The sequence below is a fragment of the Sapajus apella genome, unplaced genomic scaffold (genome assembly GCF_009761245.1).
Source record: "Sapajus apella isolate SASKATOON/1434 unplaced genomic scaffold, GSC_monkey_1.0 scaffold17, whole genome shotgun sequence".
Lineage (NCBI taxonomy): Eukaryota > Metazoa > Chordata > Mammalia > Primates > Cebidae > Sapajus > Sapajus apella.
In genome coordinates, this window is record NW_022436957.1 from 15,417,716 (window position 1) to 15,438,553 (window position 20,838).

Sequence of the window (20,838 nt, forward strand, 5' to 3'; positions counted from 1 at the left end):
AGGGCAGCTAGAATTCTAATACGGATTTTGAAAGCAATAGTAACTTCCACCAATGTGGGATCAAGGATACCTTCTCCCCTCCCAGTAGTACTCATCAGCTGGGCCACGTTAATAGAGAATCCCCCTACCCCAACCCAGAGAAGGCAACAGGAGCTCCAAGACACTTTGTTTGTCCCCCACCACCCTCCAGTCCTTTCTACCATAGACTCTAAGATGGAATGGGGTTCAGGGGTAGGAGGGTCCCAGGCTTTGGTGGTGGAGGAAAGGAGCACTGCTGAAGCCAATGGGTAACCAGCCAGTGCTGCTGTTTCTGGGTATGTCAGGCTACATCATCCAGAGCTACTGAGACACCAAGTGAAGGAGATCACCTGAGCACTTCTCTGGAAATGGTGTTACCTCCAAATCAGACATTTGTCTAATCATACCACTGGTTAAATAAAAGAGACACAAACTAACATGAGAACACCACTCAAGTCAGGTTTTTCCAAATGGAAAAGGAAGACATTTAAGAATTATTTGGGCAGGCTAAGCTGCCCTCCTCTTACCAGAAAGGAAATTCTGCATCCCTAGGTAGTGCTGCACAGTTGAACCTCCTACAACATTCATCCCCATGACCTTGGCACAAGATGGCACAAGAGATACAAAGATGCCCACGGGGGAAACTGGGTTAGTGACTGGGAGAACGAAGTTTCCCAGTCCTGACCTTTTGCTCCATGAGCTGGAAAGGGCAGCAGAGAAGCTGGAGGGAGACCTTCAGTCCCTGGAGAAAGAAAGACCTGAAGTTCGTCGTCACCATCGTGGAAGGACACACAGGCTTACACCCAGGGTGGGACCTGGACTGTCAGTTGTCTTAACTTACTTTTAAGGGGAATGGCATGCACTCATCTTGTCACAGCAGTTCACTTCTTACTACCAGTGATTTTTCTTTTTTTGGTAATTTTTCTCCAAGTCCCTCAAGGGTTGCTGAGAAATACTGACAATACCATTTGGTTCATTTGTAAAATAATTAGGAACTTATGGTAAGCAACACTCTAGAAGTATATGAAGGCACAGCAATGTGGGCCACCCATGAGACAGTTATTACCAGGGCATGAAGGCTGACAGTTACCTATCCAGAGACATACACAATGTGTGGCTGCAGGTCACACCTTTACAGTGATCAACTTCCTAAATCACAATGGGTTAAGGTAGTACAACCAAAAAAATACTCATGAATGTTTACCATAGCCTCTCAGCATAGCATACAGAACAGAAGGGAGGCTGGAGCACAGCCTACCAGTCCCCCACCCTTCTCCTGCTTGGTAGGGTGGACTTCCTTACTTGACTTGGACAGCTGCTCATCCTGGGAAATGCCAAGCTCATCCGACTCCCCAGACAACTCCTTGATGAAGTTGGAAGGAAACATTCCAGTCTTCCCGTTGAGAACACCTTCCCACCATCCTTCCTCTACCTGCAGAGATACAAACAAAAGAGCAGAGATGCAAGACATGGTGGTTTCCAATTTTGCCTCCCATCTGTAGGGTGTAGCATGCATAGCTCACGCAGGGAGACTGGACGGCTTTAAAGTTAACAGGGAACAAGAAAGCAGATCACATGGAGTCTTGAGATCCAGGCTAAAGAAGGGGGTGTTTACCTGGGGTCCATAAAAGCAAACAGACAAAATTAATACTTCATTTTCATTAGCCTCTAACTGAAATTTGGCATCTGCTTTGATTATGAACATAGGCAAAACATCAGTATTAGAAGGACCTGTGACTCATCACCAAACAAACCACAGATATTTTCATGTCACATCATAGACACTGTGGGTATCTCAAAATATCATTTGTGCTCACTGCTGCTTCGAAATGGTCATAGTTACTATACCCACTGGGAGACTTTTACTATTTAGTCTATTAATAAGGATACCCATAGATTACTACATCAAAATTTAGTTTTAAAATAATTTGATAACTATTTCAATATACACTGTCCCCTTTACAATCCTATGTGTTTTATTTTGTACATTTAAAACCATTATCTAAAAACTGAGACTGGTTTCCTCAGACTATCAAACTAACTAGACAGCCTAAAAAATATAGTTAAGAATCTATCTGTAGGCTAAGAACTCAATCAGAAAGTGTAAGAGCTTCCTGTACGTTTCTGAAGGGCTCTAAGTTACCCTAAGTGAACCAGAAGTGGGTAAGGAGGTAGGAAGGGCAGAGAGACTGTGATATACGGGTAGGGAGGGAAGACTGAATTGGGGGAGCAGTGAGAATGGATGAGGCAGATTTGAATTTGAGGGCCTTTGAGGTCTGAGCTGGCCTTGAGTGATCAACTAGCAGGGATGGGTGATAGCAGGGTAAAAAAATTATCCCTGGATTTTGTGATAGAGCCACTAGTAGAACAGCAGAAGTCAGAAGAGCAAACTGGCTTCTTGGAGGAAAATAAGGACAGTTTGAAAACAAGCAAGTATTAAGTTACCAGAAGTATGGTGTGGTATAATAGAACCTCTGGAATTGTTTTACCATGTACACATACAGACAGTCCCCAACTTACAAGAGGTTAACTTAGGATTTTTGACTTTATGACGGTACAAAAGTGATATGCATTCAGTAGAAACCATACTTCAAATTTTGAATTTTGATCTTTTCCTGGACAAGCAATAGGTAGTACGATACTTCTGTAATGCTAGGTGGGGGCAGCGAACCTCAGTTCCCAGTCTGTCATGTGATCATGAGGGTAAACAACCAACACTCTTCAGTATGCTGCTGCCAAATGATTTTGCCCAACTATAGTCTAATGGAAGTGTTGTGAGCACATTTAAGGTGGGCTAGGCTAAGCTATGCTGTTTGGTAGGTTAGATATATTAGCACATTTTCAACTTAATGATATTTTCAACTTATGAAGAGCTTATTGGGACATAATCCCATTGTAAGTTGAGGAACACCTGTATTACCAATCCAAATTAATAAATACAATTTAAGAGCTAAAATAATTCAAACAAAAAAGAAAAGGAAAATTCGAGTCAAACGTCCAGTTCAAACTTTATCTATCCAAAACTTAGCAGTTGTGTGACCTTATTCAAATTTGTCCTACCAAAATGAACCCCATTTTATTCCCATCTGCATAATGGGAATAATTAACACACTTGACAGTTGTCATCTTTAGGCAGCATCTCAATCTGTGTTAGAGGTATATATGCATTATGAATCTTCACCTGGGGCTGGGGGACACAAAACTATACAGGACATGTCCTTAATTTTCCTCAAGAAGCTAATACTCTACCAAGATAGAAAGGTGTAACTAAACATTAGCAATGGAAGGTAAATAGATGAGAAAAGACCATGACTTAGCACACATCAAACTTGTTACACAAAGTTGAGCTTACTGAGATCTGGGGTGCTAAAGGAAGGCTTTGAGAAAAAAGAAATGAAAATTAACGTAGGCTTTTAAGAGAAGAAATAGCAGCCATACTTAGGGGACAGGTGTGTATGAGAAAAGGGGGGAGCTGATAGAGCCTGTAGAATGGAGATAACCTGAACAATATGTTTAGAGCATTTATAAGGAAACTCGTGGGATACAGACTTGCAGAGTGGCAATTACACTTGCATGATCACAAAATCTTCAGGAGAGAACCCAGATGACGGCATCTGTGCACAACTGTCCCAATGACTATTTGATACCAAATCGTGGCATTTCACAGCATTTCCACTGAAATCATTCCATGTTTCTATGCCAACTCAACTGACATATCATTTTTTCAAGGAGCTTTTTATAGGCTTAGATGGCTAGGAAGATGCACCATGAGTCTCAGTATCAATCGTCACAGGATTTGTAGGGTAGAGTCCTTTGTGCTGGTACTGAATAAGAAACCAAAAAACGACCTCTCTCCCAGGAGTCACAGGGCAGGAGGGGAAAACCAAGGGCATTAACTACAAATGAGCAGTCCATGGCATAATCCCCAACAGCACGGGGCAGCTGGGCCAATTCCAACCCACTCAGTTCGAAGATGTCTGAAACATTCCTATTCTCAGTAATAAGTGGCTCCAGCCCAATATCCCTGAGGGAAGCCCTCCTGATGTGTAGGGAAAACAGGCTGCCTGCTGGGAAAATAGGGGTATCTTCACCTTGCCACACCCCCAGATGCCTGTATCACTGTCACAGCACAGTCTGAGAGGGGTGGCCGATAGGAAAATGGCAGAAGTCTATCATTAGCCACGCAGTAAGTGGAGGGACAGACAATAAAACCACTGTTCAATGCCTGGGGACACACTTCCCATCACAGGCGCACCATGGGCATGATGCTAATCTCTCTGTGAGCTATAGCCCTTCATAAGGGTAGTGGTGGTGGCCCCAGAACCAATGAGAGTCGTTCAGTACTATTTCCTTCTATAGCCAGGCCAGTTGTTTTGGTCTCAAGACTGAGGCTGGAGACAGGAGAAAAATGGTATCTCACACTATCCCTCTTCAGAGATATTCTAGTTCACCTTCTTGTGTAAAGATGAGGACACGGACACTGTCACATGATTTCATTCATTTATTCATTCACTCATTCTAAGAGTAAAGCACAGTGCCTCACATACTGAGTGAATGAATGAATGAATGAATGGCAGAGACATCACTGGGAAAAATCCTCCATGGGGGCCTATAGAGCCCTGATTTCCCCACAGAAAAATGTTTCCTTCTTGTGAGGAGTAAAAGGAGCTGAAGATCCTAACTATATTCGCCACTGTTCTTAACTAGGTACTGCCACACCCAGGTCTGTATGGTCCCCCCAATTCCATCAATTTCACCAATATTTAGTGAGCACCTCTCCTGCACTGCCCCAGTACCTGAGGACAGATTCACTGCTCAGCAAAACAGATAAAGACTCCATCCTTGAGAAGTTTCCAACAAGAGAGAGGACCTTACAGAGCCCGAACACCCCCTGCTTAGAAATCAAGCTTGCTTATGTTTGCATTTCTATAGTTAAGGAAAGAAACGCATCTCATTGTAACCAAGTAGGGATTATGAATACCACACCAAGGGCTTATAAATTCCACCCCAAGGAAAGGACAATAATAAAAGGGGGGCAGATCTTCTCCCTTCTCATCTTCTCCCTTCCCCACTCATAAACAGTTTTCTGCAGGCCTTGGCTCTAGGCTGAGAACAAATCCCACCTGTGTCCCTCTATGACCAACCCAGCCAGCTCAGGAGTCCTCTGATTAGTTTGGTCTCTTCTAGAACTTCACATAAGTGTGCTAAGATATAATTTCACTGTGCACCAAGAGTGAATCTCACCTTTGGCCCAGAGCTGGAAGCAGAGCAGTTATACCTGGTAGTGTTTGAGAACACAGAATAAAACAACTTCAACAATTTCTATCTGAGGACCCAATTCTCATGTCTTTGCAATCAACAGCATTTAAGTGGGTTCAGGGTCCAACGAAGTAGTTTTTAAATCTTAGCCCTGTTGGATATTGGGCAAACACCTGGTTGAACTTCAATACTCCCATCCCCACCCCATCTTGCACCTCATTTGTAAGGCACTAAAGAGGAAGCCTGTGACTGAAAAGATGGCATACTGCCTGTGAGTACTTGGCTATTCAGATCATTTCCTATTTATCACCCCTGAAGTTTTACCTGTCAACTGGACTGAGAAGGGGAACAGACCCAAGGGCACAAGTTGCAAGACAAAAAACTCATCTAGGGACAACTATAGCTTTTTTTCATCCAATGTGATACCCAACCCCAATCAGAAGCACACTGAAGGGGTGCGTTTGAGGGAAACCTGGGGTTAGGAGGACACACATAGGTAAATGAAGTCAGCTTCATTATTTCAAGAGCTGTTTTACCATTCTTCCCATAAAAGAAAAGTGACACATCCAAGTCTAAGGAAAGGCCCACACCTTAACGTTGCTAAAATTTTGCTCAAAACTTTTTCAGAAATAACTAAATGAAAATTGCAATACTGGTCCTTTCTCTTACTTGTGAAAGGCAGGGAAAGATGCTTTGGGAATTTTTTAAATACTAGAAAAGGGCCAGGCGCAGTGGCTCACGCCGCAATCCCAGCACTTTGGGAGGCCGAGGCGAGCACATCATGAGGTCAGGAGATCAAGACCATCCTGGCCAACATGGTGAAACCCTGTCTCTACTAAAATACAAAAAATTAGCCAGGAATGGTGGTGTGCACCTGTAGTCCCAACTACTGGGGAGGCTGAGGCAGGAGAATCGCTTGAACCTGGGAGGTGGAGGTTGCAGTGAGCCGAGATTGTGCCACTGCACTTCAGCCTGGTGACACAGTGAGACTCTGTCTCAAAAAAAACCCAAAAAACAAAAACCTAGAAAAATGTTAAGATCGCTTTTAAAACTTTTTAAAATTGAAGTATAATTTACATAAATGCACAGAACTTAACAATACAAACTGATTAGTTTTGACAAATGCCCATTGTAACCAATGCCTCTATTAACATACAGAGCATTTCCATCACTCCAGAAAGTTCCCTGTGCCCCTTCCTAGTCAATCCACCTCCAAGCAATTTTAATCTGATTTCTATCACCTTTGATTCATTTTTCTTCTAGAACTTTATATAAATGTGCTGAGACATAATTTAATTTTCTGAATATTGCTGAATAGAATACAAATTGTTTCTGGTAAACATCTTTTTCTATCAGTAGAACTGGTGGAAAAAATATATCTTTAAGGGGGCCATTTCCTGAAAGCATAAACACCTACACTATTTTCAATTTCAGAGGATGTGGGAAAGCTGGCTATGCCAAATATAAACAAGCATTACGTAGGCCCTAAATGGTTAGACCAATATTTTCCCCCAATTCCTGTCTAGTTCATTGTACGATTACCTCTTTCTGGCTGGCCAGAACATTCCATTCACATAGGGAAGTTGTTTTTATTCCCTCTCCTCACTCTTCTGAGAACAAGGCTATTCTACATGAGAGGTGGCCCTCAAAGAGAAATCTCTAGAGTAACTGGAAGGGAAGTCATTTAAGAAAACATATACAATTTCTATTTAAGACTTAGGCAAGCTGCCCAACAAGAAAGAGCAACATCCATGATTTTTCGTCAGAGTGGAAAGGGTTTCTGTTAGAGCTTTTGGAAACCTCCTTCAGCAATGCTAGATAATCCTGTCTTTCAAAAACAGCCACGGGCTATTCTACAGGTCCCCAAATTCCTAAGTGAGTCCAATGCTAAAGTCTTACTACCATTCCAATTAGAAAATATGAACAAATGGTAACACAAGCCAGCAAGATAACCTTTCTGATCAATCTAGATCTTCAAGTTTTCTCCCATCACTATTTCCAGGTGAGAAAATGGTTATGGGGATATGTTCACCTGGGAAACCTTTAGATTAGGAATCTTTAAACAGGGTGCTCCTTTGAAACTTCAGCGTGGGCAGCACCGTAACTTTGATCTCAACCCCATTTCACTGCATCTACCAGTACCTGCTTCCTATAACTCTACACCTGTCCCAAAGGTTCACAGGTCCTCCCCTACTGCAGAGCAAGGCTCTAATAAGACCATGTCCTCCTTCCTCCAGTGCATAAGACAAACACCACTCATTTTGTTTGCATGTCCAGTTGAAACCTCACCTATTCTACAAAGCATCTTCCTCACCCTGTATGACCACTCCCATTTTTAAATTCCTCTCTCATTAGTCAATGCCATCATTTGCCACTCTGGAAACATGTTGGGTTGATAACTACCTTAGCTGTGTGTATCTTACCCTACCTGACTAGACCAAGAATGTTTCAAGGGACAGAGTCTGTTCAATCAATCTCCCAATCTCAATAAACAGTTTCTCTCAGAGTGTAAGCACTGAAATATTTGATAAATGCCACAGCTATGCAAATCTATTATAAATACATTTCAACTTGCAAATATGTTACTTTTATATGATTGTGGCCTGTTTTGTATGCTGATGATTCAAATCTAATCAACTTTCTCTTCTAAATATGGCTTCCTTTTCCTTAATATGAATGTTTTACCATCTCTGCACATTAGGAAATCAGAGATATTCACCTCAAAGTTACTTGGAGAAATAATTGTAAAAATAGTTCAAGCTCTTTGGATTATCAAATTCCAATAAACAGAAAATTAATTTTTTTTTGAGACAGACTCTCGCTCTGTCGCCAGGCTGGAGTGCAGTGGCATGATCTCGGCTCACTGCAACCTCTGCTTCCCGGATTCAAGCAATTCTCCTGCCTCGGCCTCCCAAGTAGCTGGGACTACAGGCATATGCCACTACACCCAGCTAATTTTTCTATTTTTAATAGACACGGGGTTTCACCATGTTGGCCACGATGGTCTTTATCTCTTGACCTCGTGATCTGCCCACCTCGGCCTCCCAAAGTGCTGGGATTACAGGCATGAGCCATTGTGCCTGACCTAATGTTATCTTTTTTTCGTTTTTAAGAGATACAAACCCTTATAAAGCAAGGCGATATCTTAACAGGTTAGAAGTTTGGTATGCTTCGATCACCTATTAACTGATCAGCCTTTGAATGAGCTTGACTTCTCATGGGAAAAATGACATGAGGAGAGACTGCCCATCCACACCCACAAAGGTTGTCTGACTGATTAAAGTTTTGATGAAGTTCAAGGGCCTATTTAACTCTAGCTGAGTGAATCAAATCTTCTATGACACAAGAAAGAAGATTCTGAAGTACTTCAAAAGTGGAAGTTACCTTTGCAAGCCACAAAGCCAGATTAAACTTTAAGCCAGCCTGACTGGGGGTCACTGAGAAATACCTCAAAAGGTAACCAAAAAGAATACATGAAAACAAGAATCTTTGAACATTCCCTGGGCCACCAATGAGAGAATGGATAAGGCCAAGCTAATCTAACACAAAAGGAAAAGTGGCTCCTTTCCCAGGCTCTAGATAACATTTAAAAAAAAAAAAAAAAAAAAAAAAAAGTGGCTTCAATGTACTTCTCCAAAAAAAAAAAAAACACCATTCTATAGGCCAAAAAGCCCACATAAAAATTCCAGAGGCCTTCAAATGCCATTTCTCCTGGAAAACCTCATTCACATGCCATCTCTGCTCTACCTACAATTAAAACTTTGCCTGTATTTATTTGTCTTCTCCATTTTGGATAAAAATGACCCAGTGTGTATTCACAATGATTTCATTGAAACTATCAATCCAGGAATTCACAGCCTGCTACTTTCCTTTTGAATTGGCAGTCTGGTCCCTTTAGGTTCACAGATAATTTTTTTCCTCACAGCACAATCACCCCTTTCCAGCCAGGAGCCAGAAACACAGCAGGTGCTTTCTTGGCAGGTGCTTTGCTTTGCCAACTCCACTATGCCCAGACTACCATGAACACTCCCTTCCTTCCCTAAACCACGCTTTGGAGGCTGGCTCAGGCTGAGGAGTCAGGGCTGGTAGACTCCTACTAAATGAGCAAGCTGTTCACCTGACCAAGGGTCAAGGCTGTTTCTACCTAAACCTGCTTAAGCCTCTTGCTCATTATTTTGTCTAATTTAACGCATTTGGTTAAATTGGACAAAAACATACAAGTGTCAGCCAGGCATGGTGGCTCACGCCTATAATCCCAGCACTTTGGGAGGCTGAGGCAGGCAGATCACGAGGTCAGGAGTTCAAGACCAGACTGGCCAACATGGTGAAGCCCTTTCTCTACCAAAAAATACAAAAATTAGCTGGGCATGGTGGCTCATGCCTGTGATCCCAGCTACTTGAGAGGTTGAGGTAGGAGAATTGCTTGAACCGGGACCCGGGAGGGGGAGGTTGCAGTAAGCCAAGATTGCGCCACTGCACTCCAGCCTGGGTTACAGAGCAAGAGTACATCTCAAAAAAAAAAAAAAAAAAATATATATATATATACACACACACACACACACACACACACACACACACAAATACAGGTGTGAAGATAAAGAGCTGGTGGTAAGGAGGAATAAAGGTAATGATCTGAAGTTTTAAAAAACACTGTTGCCAAATTTGGTGTGAAGAGGACAACTAAAGAAGATAAGGGGTGAGGGGTAGGGGAGCTGTAGAACTTGAGAAGGAAACTAATGGGAATCATAGAGAATGCACTATGGATGCAGAGATAGATGGAACTCAAACCAGTAAACCCATAATTAAGAAGTGGCCTTGGCCCTATATCATAAGATTGTATTGATAAATGATGAACGAATATACATTTTGATATTTTAAGCTAAAATTAGATATTAAGGCAGATGTTTTAGGACTTCAGGATTCCCCATTTGATTCAACTCTTTCAAAAAAACTAGTCCATACATTCAAAATCCTCCTAAGGCCTATCCGTCAGGGCAAAAAAAGAGAGAGAGAGAAAGAGAGAGAGAGAGAGAGAGAGTGTGTGTGTGTGCGTGTGTGTGTGTGTGTGTGTCTGCAGCTTTGCAAAATTAGAGAAATCTATCTCTTAATCAATAAAAATATAATATATACATACACAATGTTATATTTTATTAATATATTGATTAATCCTACAGTATTGCAAACCATTATGTTCTTGCCTTGATCTGTCTCTGTGATTTAGGGGTTTTGTTTATTTTGAGGTTTTTTTCTGTTTAACTGTCAGTGGAATTAGAGAAGAACTATCATTAGCATTTATATAACATTCACTACAAGAGAAAAGGACAGATTATATATTACACAGTGACAAGGACCCAGTTTCTGCAATATAACAAGTAAACTGGAACAATGGGGAATTTTTGATGATATTTTAAAATTTTGGATTAATATGCCAGCCTTTATGTTTTATGTAAATCTCATAGACTATATGGTTATTTTTTCCTTTTTCTTACTTGAAGCACTTCCAGAATGAAGAACAGGATTTAGCTGGCAGTGAATAATAGAAAGGAGGCTGGTATTGTAGATGGTAGCAAAGGCCTATCAGCCTCTAGGCAAATCCAGTAACAGCTCTACAAGCACTCAACTCTATCCTTTAAGCAATCAACATTCAGTTTGTCTGCAGCCAATAGGCAGGCAGAAGAGGGCAATATTCCTGAGAAATGTATTAATCATTTTCCTTGTCTTGACTCGTGGTTTTTCTTAATGCATTATTACAATGTTAAAAGAAAAGTCAACTTCTATGACAGAAGCATTTTCAATTCTTGTTCCCTTTCAGTCTTTGATCACAAGCACATAGATATATTTTACATGGTTTTATCCTAGTGTATGCAATTTTGTGTTCTGATTTGTTCAATTTGCAAAAAAAACTCTTTTTGTATTTCCATTGATTAATTTACTTGTTCAGCAAGCATTTATTAAAGTGCATGTTAGGTTTCAGGCACTATTCCAGGTACCACAAATATAAAGATAGATAAAAATCAGGTCCCTGTCATTGAAAAGCTCTCAGCTTAGTAGAATATAACAGATAATTACAATGCAAAGTATCATAACAAATACATATTTTAAAACCTGTGTTTACCATTTTTAATGGCTTTACAATGTTCTACCTGGAAAATACAACTTAATTCCCCTTCTTGATTATTTTTCATTATCACAAATACTGCTATAATTAACACGCTTCACATGTTTCTTCTTTCATTAATCAGTTTCTGTGGATAAATTCTCAGGAATGAGATCAATGAGTCAAAAAGTGTTATTCAGATATTTATAGCTCTTGGCATACCTTGCCAAATCGCTTCATATAAGGATCACACAGACATACAAATTCATCAGTTCTTCCACACCTTGCCAACAGCCTTACCACTAAATATTTTCTTAGGATTTTCATAAGTAAAAACCCATTACTGTCTTAATTTAATTACTGTATTATTTAATTAACTGCTAGGTGGAACATTTTCTTGTGGCTATGATTTTTTTCTCCTTCTGGGATCTGTGTTTACAGCAGATTTATCTATCATTTATCACTGTTATAATAGCTTCCTAATATTTTCACATACTACATATGTAATAACTTTTGACATAATTTATTGCAAATGTTTTCCTATTTATTGTTCTCTTTCTTTAGCTGGACTAGCTTCAAATTATACCAAAATCTTAACCATTTTTCTTATTAGTCACATCTGTTTATTTTTTCTTCTGGAATTCCTTCCATGGCTATAGTCTTAAGAAATTTGTCATTCTACCACAGAAATAAATGTTCTCTGTTGTCCACTCATTTTTCACTCATTCAATTTTCAATAAATGTCTCATATATGCCCTGCTTGCCACCAGTGGTAAAAAAGGATGAATGACATATTAATTATCCAAAACTCAGAAGTAGGTAAAAGGGGTTCCTGCATGCCTTACCAGTGCCACACTGGAGACCCCATTAATTGCTTCTGGAGGGACACATATCTCTGTTTGGCACACTATTTACCATTTATGAGGCTAGTTTACAACTCTGTTACTGTGGATATTAACTGGTCAAAACTGAGAGCACTGCAAATGATTCTTGCCAGGTAGCAACAAAAATAAATTTTGACGAGCAGAAATGCAAAGGATTTGTTCCCTAGAAAAGATAACCTCAAAGGTTACAGTTTTATTACATTGTAGGGCACTATGTAGTTTTGCATGTAACTTTGCTCTTTCACAATTCTCTTTAGCCAGACTTACCATCTTATAGATTCCTTCACTAATGAGTTAAATAAAACTCTGACACATGCTCACATTAGGTTATGTATGAGAGTTAGGAAATCTGGCTTCTAGCATCACCTCTGCCACTTCCACCCACATGACAGTTTCCTTAAAGTCCTCCTCCACTTCTAGCTTCCTGTTCTATGAACTGTGAGTTTCTGTAAGGTCAGAGGGCATCACCAAACCAAAAGCAATTGGAAAACTGTGTTTCTACATACAGAGTTGAATCAGAATGAATGATAAGCACATAGATATATTTTACATGGTTTTAACCTAGTGTATGTAATTTTGTGTTCTGATTTGTTCAATTTGCCTGAAACCCAGGATCCTCTGGGCCTGAGGGAGTCTGGAGGGACATTTCACCAGAGAATGTGGTGCAGCAGGAAGAATGAGAATGTGGTGCAGGAACAAGAAAATGTTGTGCAGCAGGAAGAGCGAGGGTCTCCAGACACAGGGACCAGGGTTGGCCATCAGCCCTGCCTCTTCTAGGGTCTCTTGATTCTCTTTCCTCATCCCGCACAATAAGCTTAAAGAACTTTGTCACGCCTGCCACATACTAGGTCTTCTAAGAAATGTCACTCCTTTTTTTGCCCTCTAAATCCACAGTGTCCACCACAATGAATACTAAATCCATGCTCTAAAGATGGATCTGGGTCACTCTGGATACCCAGAGTCTATGATCAATTCAAGTAGAAGAGAAACTTGGTGGCACTGGGTTGGAAATTCAGGGTTAATTAGTAAGCTGTGTTAGAGACAACGCTTTCCAGTGGCCCCAGGTTTGAACTCAGCTGGCTTGGGGGCATTCCTCTGGGGAAAGCCATTTCCTCATACAGGAGACTCAACTAGGGGATCCCTAACTTCAAGGCCAAACACCCTGTGAGTCTGCAGCAAGGCCTCATTGTGGGTGGGTAGGCAGTGACTATGACAGCCCATTTGAGGCCACTGCATTTCCCGGCTGGGTTGCTTACCTCTCCTACCACCTCTATGATGTCGCCAACTTTCAGTTCAAGTTCATCATCATTCTGCGGCAGGTAGCTGAATGCTACCTGACACCGGCGCCTCCGTCGCTCGCCTGGATGGGAAAAGCAAAATATTTAGAGACAGCACTTCTCCCCAAATCAGATTTTAAAGAGAGGCTTCCTAGGCATGCAGGCAAATTAAGCTGACTTATCTCAAATATGCTCTCTGGGACATGGCTAGAGGCATGGCAGCCCTGGTCTCTTAGAGAGAGGCAGTAGAAAGCAGAGCAATGCTTCTTGGTCTTTTAAAAGCTGCTAGGTCAGAAAGGCATGGATATGAGAAACCGATCCATTGGTGCAGAAGGCAAATACCCCACCCCTGAAACACTGGAGCACAGTGTTGCCTTAAACGGTTTTCCATGGATGGGGCTTTATATTTGCTGCTGTTGATTTTTGATGGAAGCTGATGTGATGTGGTAGACAAAAAAGAATGGTCTGCTTCTAATGCTAGCAAGGCAGAGGGGATTCTTCCAAATATGCAAAGAAAAAATAAGGTATCCTGGCCTTTTTCTTACTAATCATCACCCTTTCAGCATGAGGGAACTCAAGTCTGATAAGCGAAGGCTGATTAGATTTCAGCCTGCTCTTGGTACCATTTCAAACGCCCCACAGTGTTCAACAAATCTACTTCTGTCCTCTTCCCTCTGTCCCAGGGGATCCATTAACACGATCCCTGGCTGCTTACACAGAATCAAGCCAGACAAATCAAGATAAGAGTCAGGGCCACACTTCACTCAACCAGAGGACACTCAAGGGTACAACATCTCATTCACCCAGTGTGACCCATCTGGGAAACCCTGGCTTAGAGCTGGTTCAAGTACAGACACAACTGTCCACAGCACATCTACACCACAGATGTGCACTATGCAGAGAAAGAACATGTATGGTGGTGGGGGTGAGACAGACAGACAGACAGCAGTGGAGGCCCAAGCCAGGGAGAGGTGGATGGGAGATAGGAAGTTAGACCAACATTGCCCAGAAGTTTGTTGTTTATGGCTGACAGCCTCACACCATTCCTTCATGCCACTGCATGGCCTAGAAAGCCAAAGGGATCAATGGCTTCAAAGAAGCACATTTAGAAATGCTTAAATTCTTTTTTGGCACTGCCTACAGGGATTCTTTTTCTTCTCTAATCTTTTCTCTGAGAAAGGAAGTCCATGCAGAGGTGATCACAGGGCAGATTAAGGCCCCAACGCAGGATGACATCATACAAAGGGGAAGGTCTCTGTGCTACATCGGATGAGTACCCTGATCAATATGTTTCAAAAGCCGGTGGCCTAGTTCTCTCTGTTCCATTTTTCTCGTCTGTATCTCAGTAAGGAAGAACACAGTTGAATAGAGGGAAGAGGGCAGAAGTTCAGAATCAATATCTTGTCTAATCACATCTTTGGTGACTCCACAAATACTCTCCACCCCTTTGTGCAAAATTGCAAACCTCTAGGTCTTAAGAAGAAACACAGCACTTCCAGGCCAATTCCTAGGTGCTGATGGCACTGTCAGCAGGCTGAGCCGTGCAACCCCAAGGAGGGCCTGGCTCTCCCTGGGACAGGGGCCCGCTCCAACTTGCTTTTCCAAGGCAGAGTGTCAGGAGGAATGAGTATTCCGATGCAAAGAATGCCACCACTATTCCATGGCTTTCCACACAATGGAAGGCAAATCAAGTACTCTGTACCGTAAAGGACATGGATTTCTCATTCTAGCAAATAAAGTCTAGATTACAAAGCAACCTTGGCACCCCTCCCCTGACCCTTGTGACTCCCCTGGCCCCACAGACACCTCTTAAGATGAAGTTCTACTATAAATCTTTAAAAGGCTTTCATTTGCTAGATGTTATGTTAAAAGCAAACTCTGCAGACGCAAATCTGAACATGAAACAAATGAAACGACAAACGTCTGAAAACCAACACTCACAACCACAGATATCAAAGTCCTGACCAAAGTGACTTAAAATAACACCATCTGAAGATCTAGTGTCAGCTGAAGCCATAAAACTTACAGTTGTATGTAAGTTCATATCTTCAAAAAACCCTCTGTAAAAAGTAGCATCTGATCCAGCACTGCACAAATGGCAAAGGAGAGAGTGATCTATTCTTAGAGAAAAGACTAACCCAATGGATGTAGGACCTGAAACAGAATAATTAGACTGCTCTTAAACCAAATCTCTGCATTGGACTTCCATAAAGGCCTGCCTTGTGTCAGAAGAATGAAGTCTTCTCTACTTTTTCTCTGCTAGGCTAGTCCATCCTTCTTAAAAGCCTCTATGACTGTTACTCATTTGGTGGCATAAAGTCCTATAAAGCTCCCTGCCAACACACCAAGAAGAATAAGCTCTACAGAGGGCACAGGGGAGGGACCCAGAGGTGGCTGGTGGTAAAGATCACCTGACCTGATGCCAAGCACAATCATTCACCCTCACATTGGGATAGCTCACAATCACTTCTGATATCCATCACCCCTTTCTCCTGCCAACCACATGAGTTAAAAAAATAAAAGCCAGAATGGGAATCATTTTGCAAATGAGGAATCCAGGATTCAACGTCTTGCCCCAGGTCACCAAGCTAGTAAGCGGCATTATTTCCTTAGCCTAAGTTCAGAGCTCTCTCTCCAGTGCTGAGTATAAACTAATACAATTCATATTTTGTGCCAGATTCTCTGCAATCTGTACTCAACTGCTTTCTACAACACTGTATCACATCACTTAGGTCTCTGCCATGGATCACTCACTACAGAGAGCCCCAAACTCCTGGAATGCTGCTTTTCGAGGCCTCAACTATAGTTTGTCATTGATTTGAATTTGTTTGCCAGTATCACCTGACCTACAACCCAGCTCAAGGGGGGTGCTTGAAGGTGGGAGACATTGTATTTCCGTTGCATCCATCCATCTTAAACTTAAGGAAGTCTAAGAAAGTCATCTGTCATTTTTTTCCTCTCCTGGAATTTCACTGATGTTTACTAGTAAGTCTTGTCCTTCCTTAAAGGGGTAAGGAGATGACACCACCACCTCATTTCAATAGTTTACATAAACTAAAAAAAAAAAAAAAAAAACTTACTACTTGCCTATGCCTGAGGTTTGGAATCCCTTAGTTTGAGCTACCACCTTCATGTCCAAATGAACTAGGCATGGAGTTTTTACAGTAGTCCCCCCTTATCCACAGTTCCACTTTCTGTAGTTTCAGTTACCTGTAGTCAACTGAGGTCCAGAAATATTCAATGGAATATTCCAGAAATAAACAATTCATAACTTTTAAATTGCATTCTGAGTAGTATGATGAAACGTCACACCATCCTGCTTCATCCTGTCCAGGATGTGAATCATCCCTTTGTCTAGCATCTCCATGCTATAGATGCTCCCTGCCCCTGAGTCATTGACACTGTCTGCTCCTGACATCTAACCACAGACAGCGTTGTGACTCCACAATTCAGGATCACTCAAAGCAGATGATCCTCATTCTGACAGATCATAAGAAGGTCAATAGTAGCCCAACACTACGTCACAATGCCTACATCATTCACCTCACTTTATTACATCATGTAGGCATTTTACCATCTCACATCATCACAAGAAGGCTACGTACAGTACAGTAAGATATTAGGAGAGAAAGAGAACATATTCACATAACTTTTATTATAGTATATTGTCAGTGTTCTATTGTTAGTGTTTTATTATTTTATTTATTTGTGTTAATCTCTTCCTGAACCTAATTTATAAATTAATCTTTCTCATAGATATGTATGTATAGGTAAAGACATAGTATATATAGGGCTTGGCACTATCCACGGTTTCAGGCATCCACTAGGGGTCTTGAAATGTAGCTCCCATGGATAAGGGGGAACAACTGTATTAAGTAAAATAAGGGTTAGCTAAACACAAGAACTGTGATACCACAATAGTCAATCTGATAATAACTGAGAAAGCACACCCCCAACTCTCTCACTAGACTCCATGGCCACCTTCCATTTGTGATCATTTTGTTTAATAAAATAACATTATTGAGCACCTACTATGTGCCGTAGACTGCTAGGCATTTTACATATGCTACCCCATTTGATTCTCACATTGAACCTCCGGGGTAGATTACTAACTCCCTTTTTACAGACAAGAAGACATCGGAGGCACAAAAAGATCACATATTTTACCAGAGGATTTCAAACGAGGCGATGCAACTCCAGAAGCACTGCCTCCCTCCCACATCTGACTGAAGCATTCTCAGCCCTGGGTCTTGAGATAATAGAAGGGACTAGCTTCACTAACATGGTATTTATTTAAAAGGTGGAATCATAAAGTGAAAAACCACAAATCAGTACTTGGGCCCTACAGGCCCCAGATTCAATAAAATAAAGCTGGTTGGATGGGGAGGCAATACAATTGCCTTCTTAGGAAAGGAAATAGCAGAAACTGACTAGGGTGTCATGACCCAGTCCCCAAAACACCACATACATCTGTATTTTAAAGCCTACATCCTAGGATCTTACAGCCTGTGAAAACTTTACTAGGCCAATTCAATCAGTGTCCATGAAAATATACTAATAACAAGAAATAATGTAGTAGATGAAAAGAGTCTTTGGGTCAACTGAAAACTTCCAACATTTACAGAGCTTCCCCCTCCCCCACACTCCCCCACCACCTCTTTTTTTTTTTTTTTTTACATCTACCATTCCCCATGATGGAACAAGAGTAAAGCGTTTAAATCATCTGATATTTTCAAAGAATCCATCAAATTAATCAACTAGATCCTTATCACATACCTGGGGAACATGGCAGTATTCTGAAATCATATTGCAAGAGAAAAACCACTGATAAAAAGTAAAAGAGGAAAACCAAAAGAAATCCTAATTCCCAGTTTCCAGGGTTACTTCTGGCATTTTCTACAGGTATGGCCTGGGGACCACCTGCACCAGAGGGATAAAATGCAGGGAAGAACTACTGAACTCAATCTTTGGGGTTGGGGCCAGGGACCTGTATTTAAACCTGTCCCTTGAATAACACTCATGAAAATCTAAATCTCCACAACAAATCAGTACCACAAATAAGAGGTGATTAAAAAAAAAAACACCTTGTGAGAACAGGTGGTCTCCCCTTGGAGGACTCTAATGCATGTCTCTCATTCTTCGCTGCATATTGAAATCACCTGGGGAGCTTTCTTAACACTACAGATGCCTTCCGAAATAGTAGCCCCAGAGGAACTAGGTGTCCATAGAAAAATGGCTTCTTCCAGGGCTAGGGCAAACAAAATATGAAGTGAGACTAAAATATCTGATTGTGCTAAAATTCATGAAGTGCTCAAACATCTAAGGGATAATTTCAAAAGGACACAGAAGTCAGCTATACATGGCTTCCACTGGCCAAAGTTGGGACAATACAGTATGTACTGAGGGGATTTATTACAATTTATTCATTTAAAAAATTCATGAGTTCATATGTGTATTTTTAACAGGTAGCTAGCTAGCTAGCTAAAGAAGATCAGATAGATAGTTATGGGGTGAGAAGTGAAAGCTCTTTTTTTTTTTCTTTAACAAAAGAACATTGACAAATACAGAAATGATAGAAATAGACAATAGTCATTTTATTTTTTTCCTTTGAATTCATTATTTTCTTTGGATATATACACAGAAGTGTGGCTGCTGGATAATATGGTAGCTCTATTTTTAACTTTTTTTTTAGAAACTTCCATGCTGTTTCCATTAAAGATGTACCAGTTTAAATTACCACCACCAATACAACAAAATGCTCTATGACATTGGTCTTGGCAATGATTCTTTGGGACAATAGTCATTTTATAGCCATCAGAGTAATAATTGATTCTGGGAAGAACTGATGGTTGTTAAAACCACTGGGTGATAGCTTGTTGAGGATTAAGATATTTACAAAATCCCAAAGTATCTCCCCACAGTTACAAAAGGAAAATGGTTCCCTTAGAATGAAGAGAGCTGGCAGATACAGCCTTACCCAAGTGATCCAAGTTAACATTGCTAATCATAGGACAAATTGACATCATGTGCCTCCTGATTGGCTACACTGAGAAGGGCCTATAGAACATTATCACCTATAGAATACTTCTATAACATCACCTGTAGAATACTTCTGCCACAACATTTACCTAAATCCAACCATGAAGAAACAATCATTCAAAATTAAAATGAGGAGTAGTCTACAAAAACTGATCTGGCCGGGCGCCATGGCTCACACCTGTAATCCCAACACTTTGGGAGGCCAAGGCGGGAGGATCACCTGAGGCCAGGAGTTTGGGACCAGCTGGCCAACATGGCGAAACTCTACTAACAATACAAATATTAGCTGGGTGTGGTGGTGTGCTCCTGTAGTCTCAGCTACTCGGGAGGCTGAGGCAGGAGAATTGCTTGAATCCAGGAGACTGCAGTGAGCCGAGATCATGCCACTGCACTGCAACCTGGGTGACAGAGCGAGACTCCACCTCAAAAAAAAAAAAAAAAAAACCTGATTTTTTTCTTAGAAATTTTTTTTTTTTTTTTTGAGAGAGAGAGGGTCTGACTCTGTTGCCCAAGCTGGAGTACAGTGGTGTGATCTTGGCTCACTGCAGCCTCGACCTCCCAGGCTCAAGTGATCCTCCCATCTCATCCTCCTGAGTAGTCCTGGGTAGCTGGGACTACAGATGTGAGCCACCACACTGGCTAATTTTTGTATTCTTTGTAAAGATAGAGTCTCACTATGTCGCCTAGGCTGGTCTTGAACTCCTAGGCTCAAGTGATCCTCCTGCCTCAGCCTCCCAAAGTGCTAGGATTACAAGAGTAAGCCATCAATGCCTGGCCAAAAAAAAAAATTCTTATTGATACATAATATTTGTACATTTTTATGGGGTACACAAACCCCTCTTGGCTGTACCTGGACTATTGCAGTGGAAATGCAGAGTATTTAATTAATCCGCATTGTGTGGTCCCTAGAGATGAGCCTGCTTGATTTTCATAGGGACGTGTATAATCAACATCTCTGCACGGCAGAACACAGGAAATCCATTTGCCTGCTACTTCAAAAGCAGAGAGCATCTGACAAGTGGGTATAGCTATGCCAGTGCTCATTTTCTCCCAAGTCTTGGCAGGAAATAAGAGAAAAAGTAGAGCTAGTAGGGAACCATTTATTAGAGCCTTTGAGCCATGGAGGGTAGGAAGGGAGGCAGATTAACATCAAAAGTTACAGAAGAAAAATCACCTTAATCTTGGAGATGAAGGAAATGAACATCGAGTGCCTGCTACATGCCAGGAACCACACTTGGCACGTAACAGGCCTTCCCTCATGTCC

The 20,838-nt window shown here is 41.3% G+C and overlaps 1 protein-coding gene across 10 annotated transcripts in view; it reads right to left on the bottom strand.

Moving 5' to 3' along the window:
- SH3KBP1 (SH3 domain containing kinase binding protein 1) overlaps positions 1-20,838 on the bottom strand; it is a 374,021-nt gene that overhangs the window by 174,920 nt on the left and 178,263 nt on the right. For all 10 annotated transcript variants that reach the window (XM_032286049.1, XM_032286045.1, XM_032286048.1 and 7 more), the window contains 2 exons: positions 13,515-13,618; positions 1,321-1,450 (listed from right to left, as the gene is read on the bottom strand). In XM_032286049.1, coding sequence (XP_032141940.1) covers positions 1,321-1,450; positions 13,515-13,618 — 234 coding nt within the window. The remainder of the gene's footprint in view (positions 1-1,320; positions 1,451-13,514; positions 13,619-20,838) is intronic.